Source organism: Plectropomus leopardus, chromosome 9 (assembly GCF_026936395.1).
Source record: "Plectropomus leopardus strain MGB_pleo_1.0 chromosome 9, ASM2693639v1, whole genome shotgun sequence".
Lineage (NCBI taxonomy): Eukaryota > Metazoa > Chordata > Actinopteri > Perciformes > Serranidae > Plectropomus > Plectropomus leopardus.
Window position 1 is genome coordinate 28,639,040 of NC_142184.1, and position 18,512 is coordinate 28,657,551.

At 41.3% G+C, this 18,512-nt stretch overlaps 1 protein-coding gene across 2 annotated transcripts in view; it reads left to right on the forward strand.

The window, feature by feature from the left end:
- Positions 1 to 18,512, forward strand: part of spen (spen family transcriptional repressor) — a 28,327-nt gene that overhangs the window by 6,040 nt on the left and 3,775 nt on the right. For both annotated transcript variants that reach the window (XM_042492512.2, XM_042492513.2), the window contains 9 exons: positions 5,097 to 5,711; positions 8,633 to 8,790; positions 8,973 to 9,173; positions 9,251 to 9,402; positions 9,523 to 9,648; positions 9,823 to 9,936; positions 10,022 to 10,135; positions 10,388 to 10,488; positions 10,615 to 18,448. In XM_042492512.2, coding sequence (XP_042348446.2) covers positions 5,097 to 5,711; positions 8,633 to 8,790; positions 8,973 to 9,173; positions 9,251 to 9,402; positions 9,523 to 9,648; positions 9,823 to 9,936; positions 10,022 to 10,135; positions 10,388 to 10,488; positions 10,615 to 18,448 — 9,415 coding nt within the window. The remainder of the gene's footprint in view (positions 1 to 5,096; positions 5,712 to 8,632; positions 8,791 to 8,972; positions 9,174 to 9,250; positions 9,403 to 9,522; positions 9,649 to 9,822; positions 9,937 to 10,021; positions 10,136 to 10,387; positions 10,489 to 10,614; positions 18,449 to 18,512) is intronic.

The window sequence follows — 18,512 nt, forward strand, 5'->3', positions numbered from 1 at the left end:
GATAAGAAAAAGAAATGTATCTTTGTTTATATTTCCTAATGTTTCTGAAAAATCAGTGAGACAAAAGCAAAATAAATTATTGATTGCTTCTAATTCAGGCTTTGTCGATGTTAATAAAGGAGTTTTTAATCAGTTTTTAACCAGCTGATTAATAATTGACATAAAAGTATTTGGAAATTTTTGTATAAAATAATCTAAATCAAAATACCAAACATTTGCTGGATTTTCTGCCTTTTTAAAACATTTATGATTTAAAGTACTCATTTTGAAGGGTTGTGGTTTGGACTGGTGTTCGGACAAAACAAATGTCCCCTTAGGCACTGGGGAAAGACATCTACAAAAGCATTTTATAGACTAAATGATTGATCAATTAATTAAAAAAAAAATCAGCATCTTCATCAATAATAAAAATAATCATTAGGTCCAGTCCTATTATATTTTATCCCTGCCTTGCAGCTGCAGTTTAAAAATGTCCCCAGCTTCCTTTTTATTGCAAAAGAATAGAATATGAACACTGTTAAACCATCACAGGGTGCAGATTTAAAATTGGATTTTAATACTGATTAGAAATATAACACATTTGAAAGTATTTTTTATAGCATTTCACCCTTATTAAAGAGTTGACCATATTCAGTGACAGGAAATATGTAGATATAAATATGTCATCCATCCAGTGTCCATCACTGGATTTTATCATCTCCGTGAAAGGTTAGCCAGTTTATAATGGCTGTGGGATGGTAGAAATTTTCCAATGGCCAGAGGTTTTTCTCCGCCCTTTATACTGAGGTGTCTATGCCTTTTAATTTCTGATCCTATTGGACTGTTGCAGGCAATGCTGCAAATCAATAAGCAGGACTGATTCATAGCAGCACTGGCTTTAAAGGATTGTTGCTTCAGTTTGATGGATTGCCTTAATTCACTGGATCATTTTATTTATCAAGACTTGAATTTCCAGAAAATGTATGTATATATCAGTATCATGATATAAAATGACATAAAGTGATAGAAGCAAACCCCAGCTCTGAGGTTTGTGCTTTAGCCTGCAAAGGATGACAGGGTGCTGCACAGCTGCACGGTTTAACTGTCGGTTTGCATGGCAGAAGGATATTTAACATAAACTATTTATAAACAGTTTTGGAAATTTAGAATTAAATTGATATGCACGTATTGCTCCCACATGGCCGAGCTTCCACATTAGACGCCTTTTTAGCATGCTGCTGGAATGCATCCTTCTAATTATGCTCTTCACGTAATCCCAAAACAGTTGATGTGCTTAGCATGCACCAGAGCAGACTAATAATCAAACACTGATGGAAATTCTGCCAAAAAAAGTCTAACTGAATTATTTTTAAGCTCCATGAATAATGTAGAACCTGTTTTGTGTAAAGTGAAATTGAAGTGAAATTGAAGGCTATCTATTGAGCAGTGAGCCTGCGCCACCAAATTAGCATTTTCGAGAGCATCTAGGGGTCAAGGTAATCCATCAATTTCACAGCAGACATCGTTATACCATAGATGTTATTCATGAATCCAGCACACAGATGATTAAATCAAATAAGCTGAAACAGAATTTGCCCCTGACCCGCTGTACTTTATGTATAGTGTAGCGAAATACAGACATGGTGCAAGTCTCCCTAAACCAATTTATCCTCAACATCCAGGAGACTGTGTGCATCCCATGCAGCCTTTTGTTCTGTGCCCCGTGGCAGAAGCCTTTGTTGGAAAGCCTGAATGAAAGACTTCCATTTCTTAGTTGATGAATGGAAGGTGTTACAGTCTTTAGGTCACATTTATTTAAAATGTTTTACATAGATGGATATTTCCAGATTGGCCGGATCAAAGAATATCCACATAAGCTACCATCAAATAATTGCCCAGTGACTAATTCTGCAAACTCTTAAATGCAGTCAGGAATTTCATTTGGTGTAGACCTCATTTTTTGCGCTGTTAAAACAAACGTAATCCTATATATTTGAAAGGGATAACATTTTTTTAAAAAAAAATGGAAATGGGTAAAGGGTTTAGTACTTGGTACAAAGGGTTAAGCTCTGGGGATGACTGCAGTCTATCAAAGTCCTCTCAAGCAGGGCGTGTGAATATGAGTAACACATTTGCTGTCAGTCGTAAAGGTCAGGTTGGGCGTTTTAAGAAACTCATCTTATGGATCATTTACCAAAATGCCTTTAAGGACATTACAGGCCATCAGTGATGCAGAGGAAGACGCTTGTGCCATATTTCTTCAGAGAAATGGCAGCAGCCTCCGGTTAGCACCTTGTGAACTCAAGTTACTTGAATTCTAAGGCTAAGACTGAAATGCAGGCAGCATATTTCAGTACATTTTTGGCTGTGGAAATTCACATATTATAGACTGCAATGTGTCCCCTATCTTTATATTGCCCCCACCCCACCCCCCTCAAAAAAGTAAAATCAATTTTATTTTATAAATAATCTCAACAGAAGTCACCTAAGGTCACTTTTAATATAGAATAGGTCCCCCCACCCCCAAACCAGTAAAGCTAGGGGAAACACTGGACTTAAAAAAAAACACCTAAATGCTTTTAGCTGATCTTTAGTGCGACCCATGTCCCTATCAGCTGGTATTCAGTGTCCTACATCATTACCAAAACAATTACTAGTAATTCAAAATTGTACCAAAAAAGTTAAAAAATTATAAATCCAAAAACATAATAAAAGCAAGCTTATGAAATGCAGCTGAACAAATGTTGCCAAATAAAGTGCAGATGTTTTTAATTCCAAATAACTTTTTACAAATGTTTGCTTGAGATTCAAAACAAAGAGCATTGTGCCATAATTTTCTCTGTTATCAAGACAATGTTAACAAAAAGCTCCTAACATCTCTTTAATCAGATGAGCAGTTTCAGAAGTTTCTCCACGTTGTAAATGTCTTTGATTTGCACTTACCATTCTTTGTTGACGTAGACAGTTTAGCAGCATGCAACTCAGCAAGCAACCAAAATTTGCATAGACACATCTTTACACAGATGTAATCAAAACGCCTCTGAAGCTCCAAATCAATCAAACATCCAAAGGATTTGAATGCCTCCATCAATTACCAGTAAGGACAATCTGTAAATCCCATCTAGGGAGGTGGTTGGATTACTTGTTTTCTCACAATTGAGTTCTAATTATATGATAATTTTATTCTTATTTGAAAGTGGACACTGGCAGGAAATATTGTGGATGGGAGAAGGACGTAGTGAGGGTCTTTAAAGGTCGCTCCCGACTCAAACCAAGGAAGTTACAGTTAGATTATGTGGACATTAAAACACTAGTCCAACAACACGCTGTGCACAAGGTTGGTTTTACAAAACAGTAATTTAGTATAAACACTAAATTACTTTAAGTTTTCCTCATAGAAAGCCGTGATTTATACATAGGCATAGATTTAGAACATGTGCGTTTGTCCATCTCTTTATATAAACATGAAAGTGGCAGAGGACTTTTATTTTGAAGAAATTAAAGAAATTCACATTGTAAACTGATGCAGGAAAGGCAAGAAGTGATGCAGTAAAATTCGCCAGAATGTAGGAAATTAAGTTTTTAGCACTCAGCATCTCCCAGGGAGGACCCCAAATCCCATTTGTACCCCAAATGTTTAAACAAAACCTACGCCCTTGTATTTATGTAATTTAATAGGCATATTTCTATGAGCAATTTATTAATTTTATTCATATCAAAGATATTACATCTGGAATTAGTATTTCTCGGATTTAAAGTAACTTTTTCAAATCGCTTTTGTACATACATAGGTTTAAAGTGCTAAATTATAATATACACTATATTTTCACATTAGTACTGCAATTTTTTTTTTTTTTTTACCATTTCAACAGTCAAGGTTAGTCTGTTATTAAAGTTCGGCACCGTATTTGAGTCTCAATATTTTCCCATTCTTTTGTTTGAACTGTACAAAGAATAAAACATAGCCTTTGATTTAAAGAACCAGTATAATGAGGGTTTGTAAGTGTTGCTATATTGAACCATATTCCGCCCTGTGTTGGAACATCATGGCTAATTTGCTGATTATAATTTGATCTGAATTCAAACAGTGGTAATTGCTGTCCTGTCCCGCTCATTAGGGCGAGTTGGGTAATATGACCGCTGTAATGACACAGCAGTCGTATTACCAAATTAAATTCTGATTGCTTTATTCAGAACGAGGATGTTCGGGTCTGAACAGAATGTCCTTATTAGCACCGTTTCTAATGTGCGTCTTCATAAAAGATGCTTTTGAAGGCCTTTTTTCGGGAGAACAAGTGGTGTCAAATTGTGTAACGTTATAAACAAAAGACTTGTCACAAGTCACCTCCAAAAACCCTCAACAAAGCCTTTCAGATAAATGATGAAACGCCTCAGAAAGTGGCTTTTGTTATAGTTACAAGACCAGAATGACTTGACAGTCTGTAAAGGCATGAATCTGTCATGTAAATCCTTTTTATTACAAGAAATCTTTGTGCAAGTCTGTTATATCCAGCAAATATACTTTGAAATAGGCTGCAGATTTCTGTTCTGTTAATAACTGAATGCATGCCCTTTGCTAAAAATCTCCTCTGGTTGTTCTATGGTGATAGTATTTTCAATATAGTGTGTTGCATTTTACAGCAGGGTATACTTGTAATGTATCTCTTTGATACTAAGAAAGTATTGATTGATAACACATCTGCATTCAATGAAAAGCCGTTTTACAAAATAGAGCTTAAAGCTTGTCTTAACACCTTCAAGCTGATGCATGAAAGACAGTTATCTAACAGTATCTTTGCTGTGTTGGTATGATGGCAGAAGGATTTGACACATTTCATGTCCAAGTCATAAACAGTTTAGTAATGCTCACTTGCCCAGTTCATTATTTAAATCTCATTGAAGTTCAGTCTCAAGGCTGGAAAAGAATCCTCTCTTTAGATGCCTAAAAACGTCCCTCTCAAAACACTTTAGTTCCCTGTTTTCCCATGTGTCTAATTAAGAAAAAGCCACCAGAGACACCTGATAGTTTTGTTTGCCCAATGTCTGATGCTAACAGCTTTCTTAAATGTCTTGAATGTAACTGTAATGTGATGTTGCTCTCTGTTTCTGCTTGTTAGGACGGCTGAAAGTCGGGATCGGGCGTACGATCACAGTGCCTATGGACATCACGAGCGTCCTGGTAGCAGTTTTGAACGCCAGCGGCACTATGAAACAGACTATTATCGTGAAGCAAGAGAGAGGACTCTAAGCACGGCTGTGAGCGGGTCTGGGACCTCCAGTGGAAGTGGTACAACGGTGTCATCAGGTGTCAGTGGAACTATCGTTAGTGCTGTTGCTGGCAACACAGGGACAGGCGGATCAGCAGTGGCCACGACGGGAGGAAGTGGGGGATCTACATCCAGCGGGGTCGGCTTCTACCGCTCCCACAGCAGGAGCCCGTGTCGCTTTGAGACGCCAGAGCCTCGTTATGAGTCTCGTGCCAGGGAACCCTTCACTTTGGCCAGTGTGGTTCACAGGGACCTTTACAGGGAGGACAGGGGGCGGCGCGGGGAGCGGTCGTATCGCCACAGTCGAAGCCGGTCTCCACACTCAACACATTCTCGAAACCCTTCTCCTCAGAGACTGGCCAGTCAGGCTACCCGTCCTCCACGCTCCCACAGTGGGTCAGGCTCTCGCAGCCGCTCCTCCAGTTCAGACTCAGTCAGCAGTACCAGCAGCAGCACGAGTGGCAGGTGAGTGAAGCTGTCAAGATTTCTACGCTTGTGCATGGATGTTGTTTACCGCTGTGCATCCAAGACTTGAACAGGTATGAGGCAGAGCACAGAGTATTTTAAGAAAGAAATCTGCTGCTTCAAATGGTACCCGGCTTGTTTTAGTTCATGGGACATATTCAGTAGTTTAATAATGCCATCTATCTGTCAAGTCACAGTGGTAGCATAATTTGTAATTATTTTTTGATGAAGTTAAATCAGGATTTAGTCTGACATTCCCTGGTGGTATTTCAGTGTCTTTGCTTTTATACCAATATATTCAGAGTTGCACGGTATATTATTTAAATGAAGTTTCTGAGATGATTTTACTTTAACAGTTCACAGTTTTCTTAAGATCTACCAAAATGTTCGTGTGGACACCTTAAGATTTGTCAAAGCGGTATAATAATGTAAACAATGTCACAAGTATGCAGTTAGTATCACTCAGCAAAGCCTACAATGGAACATATAATTGACACATCTAAATGTGGCTGAATACATTTCTCAGCTTCTCTCAAACATGGGCCCAAACTGAGTTTTCACAATCTGTTTCAGTTATCATCTGTATACAAATCCATCTTTCTAAACCTAATGCAATTTCCCCAACATATATTTAGAGGTGTATTGAATTCTGCAACAGTAACACCAGCTGTTCCAGCAAGCAAAGACTTGCCTGAGAATTAAATTTCCATCACTGGTTGGTGGGGACGTTGTTGCTCAACATCCCTCAATGCAGAAGCTGTGGTTTATGACATTAACCGTTTCACGAAATCAAATCTCCCAATACTGTTTCATTATATCTGTTTCTTCAGTGAATACGGATCGTTTTTTTTAAAGGACCGACATACTCAACAATATGGCCAAACAAAACATTGATAGTGCTGCAGCAACAGGCTTTTTTAAACATTTGAATATACCTCCATGCTCCACCCAGCAGGTAAGACAAGTATATACATGTTAGAATATTATTTTAAAGACATCATGACAGGAAATGTTATTTTTGATTGACCCCGATTGCGAGCACACCATTTGGCACACAAAGCTGTCAATTATGACATCAAACTATCTCTTTATAGCATCAAATAATTAATTACGCCAGACTTCTGAGAGAAATGAACACTTAAACATACATCAGTGTGATAAGAACTACCTAAAATGACAAAAAAAACGTCTTTGGAAAAAATTTAATTGATGTGTACTTTGAATTTTTTGTTTGGCCCATATCCCATCTGCTAACAAGTAGGAAGTGGGGTTTATGATCTATACTGCAGCCAGCCACCAGGGGAGATCGCAATGTCTGGTTTTACTTTTGGGGAGCTGTCATTTTGTCTGTCTTTACTGTACAGTGTATGGCTTCATGCAGCACTATCATTTCTAATTCAATAGCATAACACAAGTTGTGATTCATGTTGTGGGTTTTGAAACAGTGTAACGTGTGCAAATTTCTACTTTGCCCATTTTTGTATGATCGTTGGAGGATTTTTCAAATGACAAATCTGTATTTACAATGTTCTTGGCTGAGGAGTTGATTGCTGGAAGAAGTCAAAGTCTGGAAAATGGCCTTTGCTGCATGTAACTGCTGTACTGAAATGCTTATTTTTTTTTTTGGTTGTCAACATTTCATCTATATTGGTCAATTACCACAATTCATACTTTGGATTAAGGTTCACATGGCCATCATCACAAACAATGGCTGTCCGTTTTGTTGTGCTCTGTTTTAAATTTGACATTTTTATTTAGCTGTTTTGTGCACTGAGTTGTTTTGATAATTGCATCCAGCTTTTTGCAAATGCATTGCTTTGAGTAATTGTACAAGGAATGCATTAATAACAATATGTTGGGATAATCAAATTGAGGGAAGGTCTGCATTTTTTAAAAATACAAGCATGTCTGTCCCTGGGATTTACACCACCACATAAATTCACGTCACACCTCTAAACCAGTTGTTTATGTTTTGGAGAACTGCATCACCTTTGGACACAGCAGAGTCCACAGCGCTGAACGACATGCAGCGACACATGTGGTCTGATGAGGTAGTGCTACGGGGGAATTTCAGGAGACGGCTGGTATATTTTTCTCACTGCCTACCTCTGTGTATGTGCAATGGCTCCCCCCCTCCGTGAGATCCAGTTGGAACTGGAAATTTCTGGCCAGTGCTGGCTGCCTGCCCACTCCCACAGGCCAGGCTCCGTGAGCAGCACTTCCGGGAGTGTCTGAGCACAGGAGGAGAAAGTGAGAAGGAAACAAACAGCAGAGGGCCTAGAAAGCTGAGACAGGCATGGGAATGGTTTGAGAAAGAAGGTGCACGAGGCAGCCATGAATTTGCTGCTGATGTGCAAATTCATCTTTTTATACCAGATGCGCTTTATAAACTGGGGAGAAAGAGGGTGTTATCCACCTTCGGTGTGGTTTTTAAACAGTGCAAAGAGACATTGTCGGTACATTGCATGAGCTTTTGCACAAATGCAGCAGTATAATAATATAACAAATCTGAAATGTGCTCATAATATTGCCTTCTCAATACAATATGCAGTCTCATCCTCCTTCCTTGCCCCTGCAGATTGGACAGAGCAAACACATTTTGTCACCCTAATTTAGTCAATGTTTTCAAAAATCAGATTTGAACTGCTATTCTGCTATTCTAAAAATACCTTTAGCACATCATCCAATCTATGAATGATTTTTCAGAGCATTTAGCAAAATGATAAATGTGTGTACAGTAGACATATTATGCAATAGTAATTTATTTCATAAAACTAAAAATATCTTTAATTAGGTTCTTAAAAATTACTTGCGTAGGCAAAGGCAACTACCAGCTACAGTAAGAGAAGGTAACCACCTTTTGATCTTACATCAGTAATGACTTCAACAGCATCTAAGACTGTGTTCCTCTTTTGCTACAGTGATTCTAGCAGTAGTTCAAGTGATGACTCCCCGGCACGTTCAGTGCAGTCTGCCGCCGTTCCTGCACCTTCAGCACTTCCTTTATCCTCCCTTGACAAGGATGAACCACGTAAAAGCTTTGGCATCAAGGTCCAAAATCTTCCTGTGCGCTCTACAGGTCAGTCATACGGTGGTAGCTTTTTTTTTTTATGCAGAAATAGAACTGCATTGTATTTCTGTGTATCCTTTAAATGTTGACACATTATTATTAAAAATCATTACTGATTAGTTTATTACTTAATATCAAGTAAGTTTTTTTAGTATAAATATTTAATAATATGTTTGATTTGTTTACTATAGATACCAGCCTGAAGGATGGTTTGTTCCATGAGTTTAAGAAACATGGAAAGGTCACATCTGTACAAATCCATGGCGCTTCAGAAGAGCGCTATGGGCTTGTCTTTTTCCGCCAGCAAGAGGACCAAGAGAAAGCACTTAGTGCATCAAAGGGGAAGCTTTTTTTCGGCATGCAAATTGAAGTTACAGCCTGGAATGGCCCTGGTAAGTTCTCATCTTAAGCTATATTGCAGTACAACAAAATAAACATGGTTCCAATAATCACTTGTTGCGGTTTTTAGAGACAGAAAGTGAGAATGAGTTTCGGCCCTTGGATGAGAGGATAGATGAGTTTCATCCTAAGGCCACACGGACATTATTCATTGGAAACCTGGAGAAGACCACCACTTACCATGACCTGCTTAACATCTTTCAACGCTTTGGAGAAATAGTGGTAGGTTAATTCTGTGAAGTGGTTTGGAATCAGGCTGTATATGCAATGGTTGCCATACTGCACAGTTTGAACTGACCATGCTTACTGACAGCATATTTCTGTTTTCATTATTCTGCAAAGGATATTGACATTAAAAAGGTGAATGGAGCCCCACAGTATGCCTTTCTACAATACTGCGACATTGCAAGTGTCTGCAAGGCCATAAAGAAGATGGATGGCGAGTACCTTGGAAACAATAGACTGAAGGTGAGAATTATTTCAGCAATTTGATTTTAAATCTTGTGCTTAAATTACTACCATGTTCTTGTCTTTCACACCTATACTAGTATTATTTAGGAGGATGATTTGTTTTAAACTGTTTGTTTACTGATGTTGTATACAACAATTGGATTCTGACTCATTTTATTATTCCTTCTCCAGCTGGGCTTTGGAAAGAGTATGCCTACGACGTGTGTTTGGTTGGATGGATTGGCCTCAAATACAACTGAGCAGTTTCTTACTCGTCATTTCTGCCGCTATGGACATGTTGTCAAGGTAAATCTGTTTATTTCCCCCCTCACAGTTGCCCATTGTTTACTTTCTGGCACCTTGGGACTCTATTTTCCTCTTTCTTCCGCAGGTTGTATTCGACAGAATGAAAGGAATGGCCCTCATCCTGTACAACAACATTGAATATGCACAAGCTGCTGTTAAAGACACAAAGGGTTGGAAGATAGGGGGCAGTAAAATCAAGGTAACCAAAATAAAGCTTTGTTATGAAATTTTGCAGTGTGTTTTGTGTCCTCAATGCCTAAATAGGTCAAAACACCAGCAACACTTGTAGTATATAGAACAGCTTTATTGTTGGAGTTGTTGTTGCTGGAGTTTTGACCTCTTCAGACTCCTTTCCCCTCTTAATGCACTTGGAAGTATGGGAAGTCTATAGTGTTCCCAATGCCTAACATGCTGTAAAGTAAATGCAACTTATCCTTTTCTTTTTCTTCAGGTGGACTTTGCCAATCAGGAAAGCCAGATGTCTTTCTATCGTTCAATGCAGGCATCTGGCCAGGATATTCGAGACTTTTATGACATTCTCTCTGAAAGAAGGTTTGTGTAGTTTCCTTAAGGAAAAATTATTTTGCTTCACTACTGTCTAATGTTAAATCTAACATCATTGATGCCAAAGCATGATGAAATTAAAACTGTCTTTTTTGGGGGATTATTTCTTGGCAGGGATGATCGGCGAACTCAATATGAGTTTCAAGCAGAAAGACAATATTATGAAAATGTACGAACACCAGGAACATATACCGAAGACCCTCGTCGCAAATACCCTGCCAGAAGTCGAGAGTTCTACACTGAATGGGACCCATATCAGGGAGATTACTACGATCCTCAATACTTTGAAGACCCCCGGGAATATAGAGAATACAGAGCTGACCCTTATGAGCAGGACATTCGCAAATACAGCTATTTGCAAAGGGAACGTGAAAGAGAAAGAGAGCGCTTTGAAACTGATCGTGGACGTGATCATGGGAGGAGGACCATTGAGCGTAGTCAAAGCCCATCTCACATTGCCTCTCGTCGTCCTGCCAGCCCTACTGCATCTCCTTCACTCTCTGAGAGGATACCAAGTGACTCAGATCGCCGTATTTGTTGCCGATCTTCTGAAAGAAGTGGTAGCTGCAGTTCGATCTCCCCACCCAGATTTGAAAAACTTGAAAAGGCACGCACTGAAAGGTATAATAAAACTGACAAACTTGAGAAGGATCGAGTCTTCGAACTTGAAAGAGGGAATTTGGTTGAAAAGGAGAAGCGGACTGGACGTAAAGATCGAGGAGACAAGGACAAAAGTGAGAAACAGAGGCTTAAGAAGCTCAAAGTCGCATCACCTATTCAAGCATGTGAGACAGAACCTGAACTTGAAAGAGAAGTTAGCCCTGAGGCCGTTCTTCGGATTAAAAACAGTAAAATTTCTAAGGAGGGCTCCAGCAAAGCAAGGTTAGACCTTCTGCCTTGTGTTGTGCAATTAACACGTGTTAAAGAAAAAGAAGGAAAATTGATTAGTCAATCTGTCCAAGAAAAACAAATACCGAGGGGTGGGAGTGACAGTCCAAGATTGGCCTCTCCTTCAGCTGACCAGAGAAGTCCTCCATTTCGCTCAGAACCATCGAAAAGTGATGTCTCTAAGCATGGAAAGGTGCAGAGGGACAAAAATATGCACAGTTTAGTGGAGATTATTGATAAGGATGCTAAAATTAAGTCCAAAAAACATGGCAAATCTGAAATGGGATTTGACAGTGGTATTTCTGTGGATATTGATCGCTTGGCTGCAAGGAAAAGGCGTTTTGAAGACTCTGGGAAAACTGATCGACAGAAGAGAACTAGTGAAGAGGATCTAGTTAGACCTGGACTTCACAAACTGTGGAACAGTGCTAAGGAGACAGATTTGGATAAGAACCTTTTGATGAAAGGGATGCATAAAAAGGAGCATCATAAGGATAAATGTTTCCGGATGGTCTCAATTAGCAGCCCTAAAGATGGACGAGACTGTGAAAGCAACTCTGTAGGCTTTTCTCTGGAGCAGCAGCAGTCACAGCTAGGGGAGCTGCAAGAAGACTCTACAGATCAGATAAACTCTCCCTACCTTAAATTGGATTTAGAAGTATCAAAATGTGAAAACAGCTCCAGTCTCACAAAGATGTTAGATGATGGCAGCCTTGATTTGGATGAATTAAAAGAACAGCAGAAACATGTATTGTCTGAAAACGAACAAGGGAGAGGGAAGTGCAGAGACTCTGATGATGGAGATGAACACTTTGTGCACATTGATCAGAATATTTGCACAAAACAAATTGAACAGACTCGATGGCTCCGACCCAAGCTTGGCAATCCTGATAAATTAGTCAGATTTGAAAACCCAGCGAGTAATGAGACTCATGACTTTGAAAAGGATTATATCATGCATGATATTTCAAAACCAATTCAGGATATGGCCAGTGATGACTTCTCTTGCAGTAAACGAAAGAAATTAGAAAATTTTGACTTTGAAATAGTCACTTCAAAAAGAGAACGCAACTTTTCAAGTTCTCAAAAGCTAAATGAGGACATCTATCAGAGTATAACATCCTCAATAGGACACGGTCACTTTTCTGCAAATGAAGAAGATGAAACTGCCCAGATTTCTTTGTCAGTTATAAACAAAGAAAGAAAATCTTCTCCAACAGAGGAGAAATTTTCACACACAGATTCACTGAAAAACAGTTTGGGCCTCACAGCCTCACATTTTCAGTCTTCTGACACTGAGCTCACGAAGCTTAAGACAACCTTGCTTGGCTGTGATGAGGAATTGATGCAACGTTGGGAGAGACGAATAAAGTCTGATTCACTTAGAATGGAAATGACTTTCCCAAGCGATATAGCAAAACGTGAAACCATCCGCAAACGCCTTGGCCAGGATTTGGAACCTGGAGAAGTCCAGTCTGATTCCGATGATGATGGGGAAAACAAACACATATCTCCTAAGTCGAATAGTTCCTTGTGTTATATGCTCAGGAAACGCGATGAGAGGATGACAGATCTGAAGCTTTCAGGTTCATTGGAAAAGAACAAGTTTTATTCTTTTGCATTAGATAAAACAATAACTCCTGATACTAAAGCACTCCTTGAAAGAGCCAAGACACTGTATTCCTCCAGGGAAGACAATTGGTCCTTTCTTCCCTCACGCTTTCCAACCTCCCACAGCTGTTCAGATAAGGACAAGGTAGAGCTAGCACCTCGACCTATTCCTTCTTGGTATATGAAAAAGAAAAAGATTCGTACTGACTCTGTTGAAAAGCTGCATGATAAAAAGGAGGAACTTAAGCCACAGGATCAAGAGCGACAGGATCTGTTTGCCTCTCGCTTCCTGCATAGCTCAATCTTTGAACAGGATTCCCGGCGTCTGCAGCATCTTGAACGTAAAGACCAAGATTTAGAAACTGGAGTTGGCAGGCCTTCTGCAAAGCCAGGTGCTACTGAGGCACAGCCTGAATCTGCACTCGGTGATATGCCTCAAGAGCCTATAGTGCTTTTCCATAGTCGGTTTTTGGAGCTTCAACAACAAAAGGACAGAGACCACACCCCGCTTGATACTGAAAATGAGTCGATGGTGGTGGAGATTAAAAAAGATGAAAGGCAGAATTGTGACACTGTGTTGTCTGATAAGGAATCTGAGCCAGTGATGAAGGTTGATGACAAATCTACCAGCCCCCAATTAACCTTGTCAGTTTCACCATTTGTTCCTTCCCCGAAAGAGATGTCTTCACCAGAAAAGAAGGAACTTGTAACTCCATCACTGGATCAACCTGCATCATTTGTCAAAGAAGAAAAAGTAGAACCAGTTCATGAGGCATCTCCATCTCATTATATCCCTGTGGAAGACATCAAACCTGTTGCTCCTAAACTAACCATAACCCCTCCACCTGTCCTTTCAGAGCCTGAAAATGAAATGGAAACAAAAGTAGAGTTGATTGAACCCAAAACAAAACTTGGAGATAGTTTGGCAGTGGAACATAATCCTCTTGTGGAAGATAAACCTCCCACTCCTGGTGCTTCCCTAAGTGGTTTTGAGAGAGAGACTGCAGAATTCACTTACTCTGACTATCCAAATATTGAAGAAAAATCTGAAATCATTAAGACAGATCCTAAAATAGAAAATCTGGAAACAAAACACTTTGAGGAATCTCAGAAGACTGAAACAGAAAGTGAGGCATGTATGCCAGAGCTAGAGGCTGAAGTAAAACCAATGCCAAACCGTAGACAGCCCAAGAGTAAAAGGGCAAAACCACTGTCAGTACTACGTACTTCACAACCTCCTCAAATTGTTGCCACGGAGAAACCTGCAACACGAAAGAGTGAACGAATTGACAGAGAGAAACTCAAAAGGGCCTCATCTCCTCGGGCGGAGGTACCAAAAGCATCAGTTGAGTCCAAAGCCACGTCCAAGTCACCGATTCATGCATCAGATTCTGAACAAAACCTTGAGTCAAGTTTGATCCATGGCAGAACACGTCGCAGGAATGTAAGATCAGTTTACGCCACGCTACATGAAGACGACCAAGCTGGCAAAGAAGTGGTTGAGTCATCACGCTCAATGCGCAAGCGTGGTGCAGATAAAGAACCAGTACAGCAAGATATTCCAATTCCACCTACCAATACAAGGCGAGGACGTCCACCTAAAAGAGGCATCAAACGAGGGGAAGATGTATCACCAGTTAAAGGGGATCAGCATAAAATGGTGGAAGAAGACACAGAGGTAAAAGAAACCTCCACTACTGTAGAGGTTGTGAAAGCTTGTGAGGGATGGCGTTCACCCCGCACCCAAAAAGGGCAACAAACACAACTGACTTCATCTGCTCCAGTTAACAAGAAAGGAGGAAGAATAGACAAACAGTCTGGGAGCACAACAGTGCTTGCTGAGCAAGCTGATCTGGCAAGTCAAGATGAATCAGAACTTGATCCTAAAGCAGATTCTGAACTGTTTGTGAAGTTGTCCGAAAAGGCAGAAAATGCAAGCTCACCAGTGCACAGAAAGGAAAAAGAATTGAAAGATTCTGGTGGAAAGAAATGTGCTGATAGGGATATTGAAAAGGTAGACACCAGCCCCTCTGAAAGGAGACAACAGCCTGAAAAGAGTGTTAAATTTAAAACATCAAGGCTGAAAAGAAATACCAAGCAGGTCACTGAAGATAAATCACACAGTTTGAAAAATCTTGAGATCCGTGTAAGCGTTGATGACGTAAAAGGTTTGCTTCGTTCAGAGGATGATGAGCCAGAGTCATTTGAAGCTCCCACTCTTACAAAAACCAAGACAGTAGTACTAGAGAATGATGAAGCAAAGATCAGTGGCTTTCCAAAAGAATCAAAAGAAGCTGTCTCACAAGAACAAGAAGACACCCTATCAGAACCTGAACTTCCTGCTGATCCAGCAGCTCTCTTAGCAAGGCAGATGGAACTAGAGCAGGCAGTTGAAAATATTGCCAAACTTACAGTTGAGCAACCTCCTCGGCCATATAAGGAGCCACCTTCAGGGCAACCTACCATACTCCCTCCTGTTGTAGTGGAACCAGAAGTTGAGGTTGAGGAGAAGCGAGCTAATCCTGCAAGTGAAACTGAACTTGCAGCTGCTATTGATTCCATTACAGCTGAAGAAACATGTGCAGATGCAGATAGTTTCACAGCTCCCCCTCCTTACACTGCTCTTATTCCTACCCCTGAATCCTTGACATCCCCCTCCTCCAATGAGATTATGGAACCTGAAACACACATGGTCATCAACAATATTCTTGCTGCAGACTCGGATGATGGTCCTCTGACACCAAGCCCAAAGGGGCTGATGGCAGAGCCTAAGGCAGCCGAGGATACCCCTTCACTTGAAACACCCAAGAAAACAGGCAGAGCTAGAGCCAAAACCCCGAAAAAGTCAAGAAGTCGTAAAGGTGCTGGTAATAAAAAAGGGGATAGCGCTGAAGAGGTTTCACAACCCTCCCCAGTCAAGTTACCAGAGTCAATCCCAGAAGACCCAGAAACCATCAATTCAAAAGCAGTCACTGTTACAGCTGGAGCAACTGCAGCAGCTTCTGTGGTCACTGCTGTCGCCACTTGTAGGCGTGATGTTACAAGTGCTATAACTGTAGACACGCCCAAAGAGGCAGAACAGCCTGAAGTTGAACAGCCTGTACCCAAAGAATCTGCATTCCATTCAGGCACAAGCAACATCTCTAGTAGTAAAAAGCACCCCCAGGTGGTAGAGCCATCTACCCCTACCCTTGCACTTGCCCGCCCACAACCTGTATCCCAGTTCAGTGTACCCCTGCTGCGGCCTGCCAAAATGCCACTTTCGCCAGATTGGCCTCCCAGAACGGAGGAAAGTAGAATCTATGTTGCTCCTTCATGTCACGTCACAGTGGTAACCCCTTCTCCACCAGCATCAACTGCACTTGGAACCCCTTCAGCAAATCCCCCAATGCCTCCTGACACGAAGGCCTCAGATATCGACCCTAGTTCCAGTACCTTAAGAAAAATCCTCATGGAACCTAAATATGTGTCTGCATCAAACAGCAATTCTATTCCCACCACTATGGTGACATCTGTACTGTCAGATCCTTCACGAATGTCAGAGAATGAAAATCCGTTTGACACAGTGAGTTCAAGACAGTTACATCCTGAAGAGAGACCACCTTTACCCCCCCAGCCCATACACCACAAACCCTTCCCATTAACAGAGTCCCAACAAAACTGTGGAGAGAAGACCCAGCATACAGTTATTTCTCCTGCTACCTCAGTAATAAGTCGAATTCCAATGCCCTATGATACAGAGGAAACGCCACGAATTTCCCTTAGCAACCGAAGCATTGGCCTGTCCATTCCCAAGCAAAAATTTAGATCAAACTCTAATGAGAATAATCGCTACCATGGCATGGATATTGTGGAAGATGGGACTAGAGGGCGCTCTGTTGTTGAAACCACTCCCTACAGTACAGGCTCTAGCCCTGGCTTAAGGGTTGTTACATCAGAGGGTGTTGTTGTTCTGAGTTATTCAGGTCAGAAAACCGAAGGACCTCACAGGATGAGAGCCAAGATTAGTCAGATTCCTCAAGCCAGTGCGGGTGATATAGAGTTTCAGCAATCTGTGTCCAAATCTTCGATAAAGCATGATCCACTCATCACATCATCCCAGTCGCCGACCCCAAAAGTAGCCCCAACTGCTACAGCTTATGGGCACACAGGAGTTCTCTTGACAGGCCAGTCTTATAACTCTCAACCTGTCATTTCCAGTGCAAAGCAAGAGAGTCTTGGGTGTGACAAATCTGAAGCTCCTTATCACACAGCATCCCAGGGTGGGGTTGTAAAGATGTACCAGCAGCCAGTTAGTTCTCCTCAAGTCTTGATGTACAACCAAGCTGTGATACAGCAGCAGCATAGCAAGAGAGGACTGGGGTCTGAACCTTTACCCAAAAAGATGGACATTGGCAAAGCTGTTCAGCAGTCTAACCTAAGCCCAGTCATGAGTCCACACCACCCATCACTGTCTGGAACCCGCATGAGCCCCAGCCCTAGCATCCCAACTGATCGGTCAGCTCTACACCTAAAGCAAGAACCCCAGTCTCCACGAACAGCTGTTCACTCCCCTTCACACTTTGTCAAAGCCTGTCCTCCAAGCAGTTCTCCTAGAGGAACTTCTGTTGTTCTTGGTCATGGCTTGCCAACAATGTCTACATATCATTCTAGTATGCATCACCCGCACTCAGAACAGTCCTCTGTCATAATTCAGCCCCACAGTGTCACTCAGGCAATGGCTCACGAAACCAGGATGAACACCCCACCAATGTCTGGGATAAACTATGGAAGGCGAGGTGACTCCCTGTCTTCTTCTCACCCAGGGCCTTCACAGCGCTCAAATACGCCACAGCCTAATGTTATTCGAGATTTGGTACTGCAGTCTCATTCAAGTCCCCAGGGGTCAGTATCGAGTGGTGGTGGCAGCAGTGCAAATGAAGAAGACCCCAGACACTTTAACCAAGCCCATAATCGACCTTCCGTGCCCCAGCTCCAATCAGATGTGATGATGATTCACAGTGATCACCGAGGGCTCCACCCAAGCATACGTATGGACCAGTACAGAGACATGCACCAGCGCATCCTCATGCACCAACAACTAGGAGAGCAGGCTGCTGTTGAAACAAGACAGTCACGCACTTCAGAGACTGGTACGTCTTCAAGTAACATCTCTGGGTCATCAAAGAGTCCTATAGTGGGGAAGAGCATTGACCTTTCTGCAAAAGAATCTCTCAAACCACTGGAAGGAAAGCTGATACATCCACCCTCCAATGAAAGCAGAATCAGGGGTGTCCATGCATCTTCTCCTGTTCTGGTGTCTCCTCACCCACATGGGGTTCAGCTTATGCATCCAGGAGGAGCAGGCTCCTTTCCAGTATATCGGGACATGCGGGGCTTTCCATCCCAGTTTCCAGGGCATCCTTCATCAGGACACAACCTGGCTAGCCAAGGCATTACATCTTCTCAGGTGATGGCTTGTTTTAGCAATCATTTTTTGCAAATATTTCAGCATTTTGTCATATAATTGTATT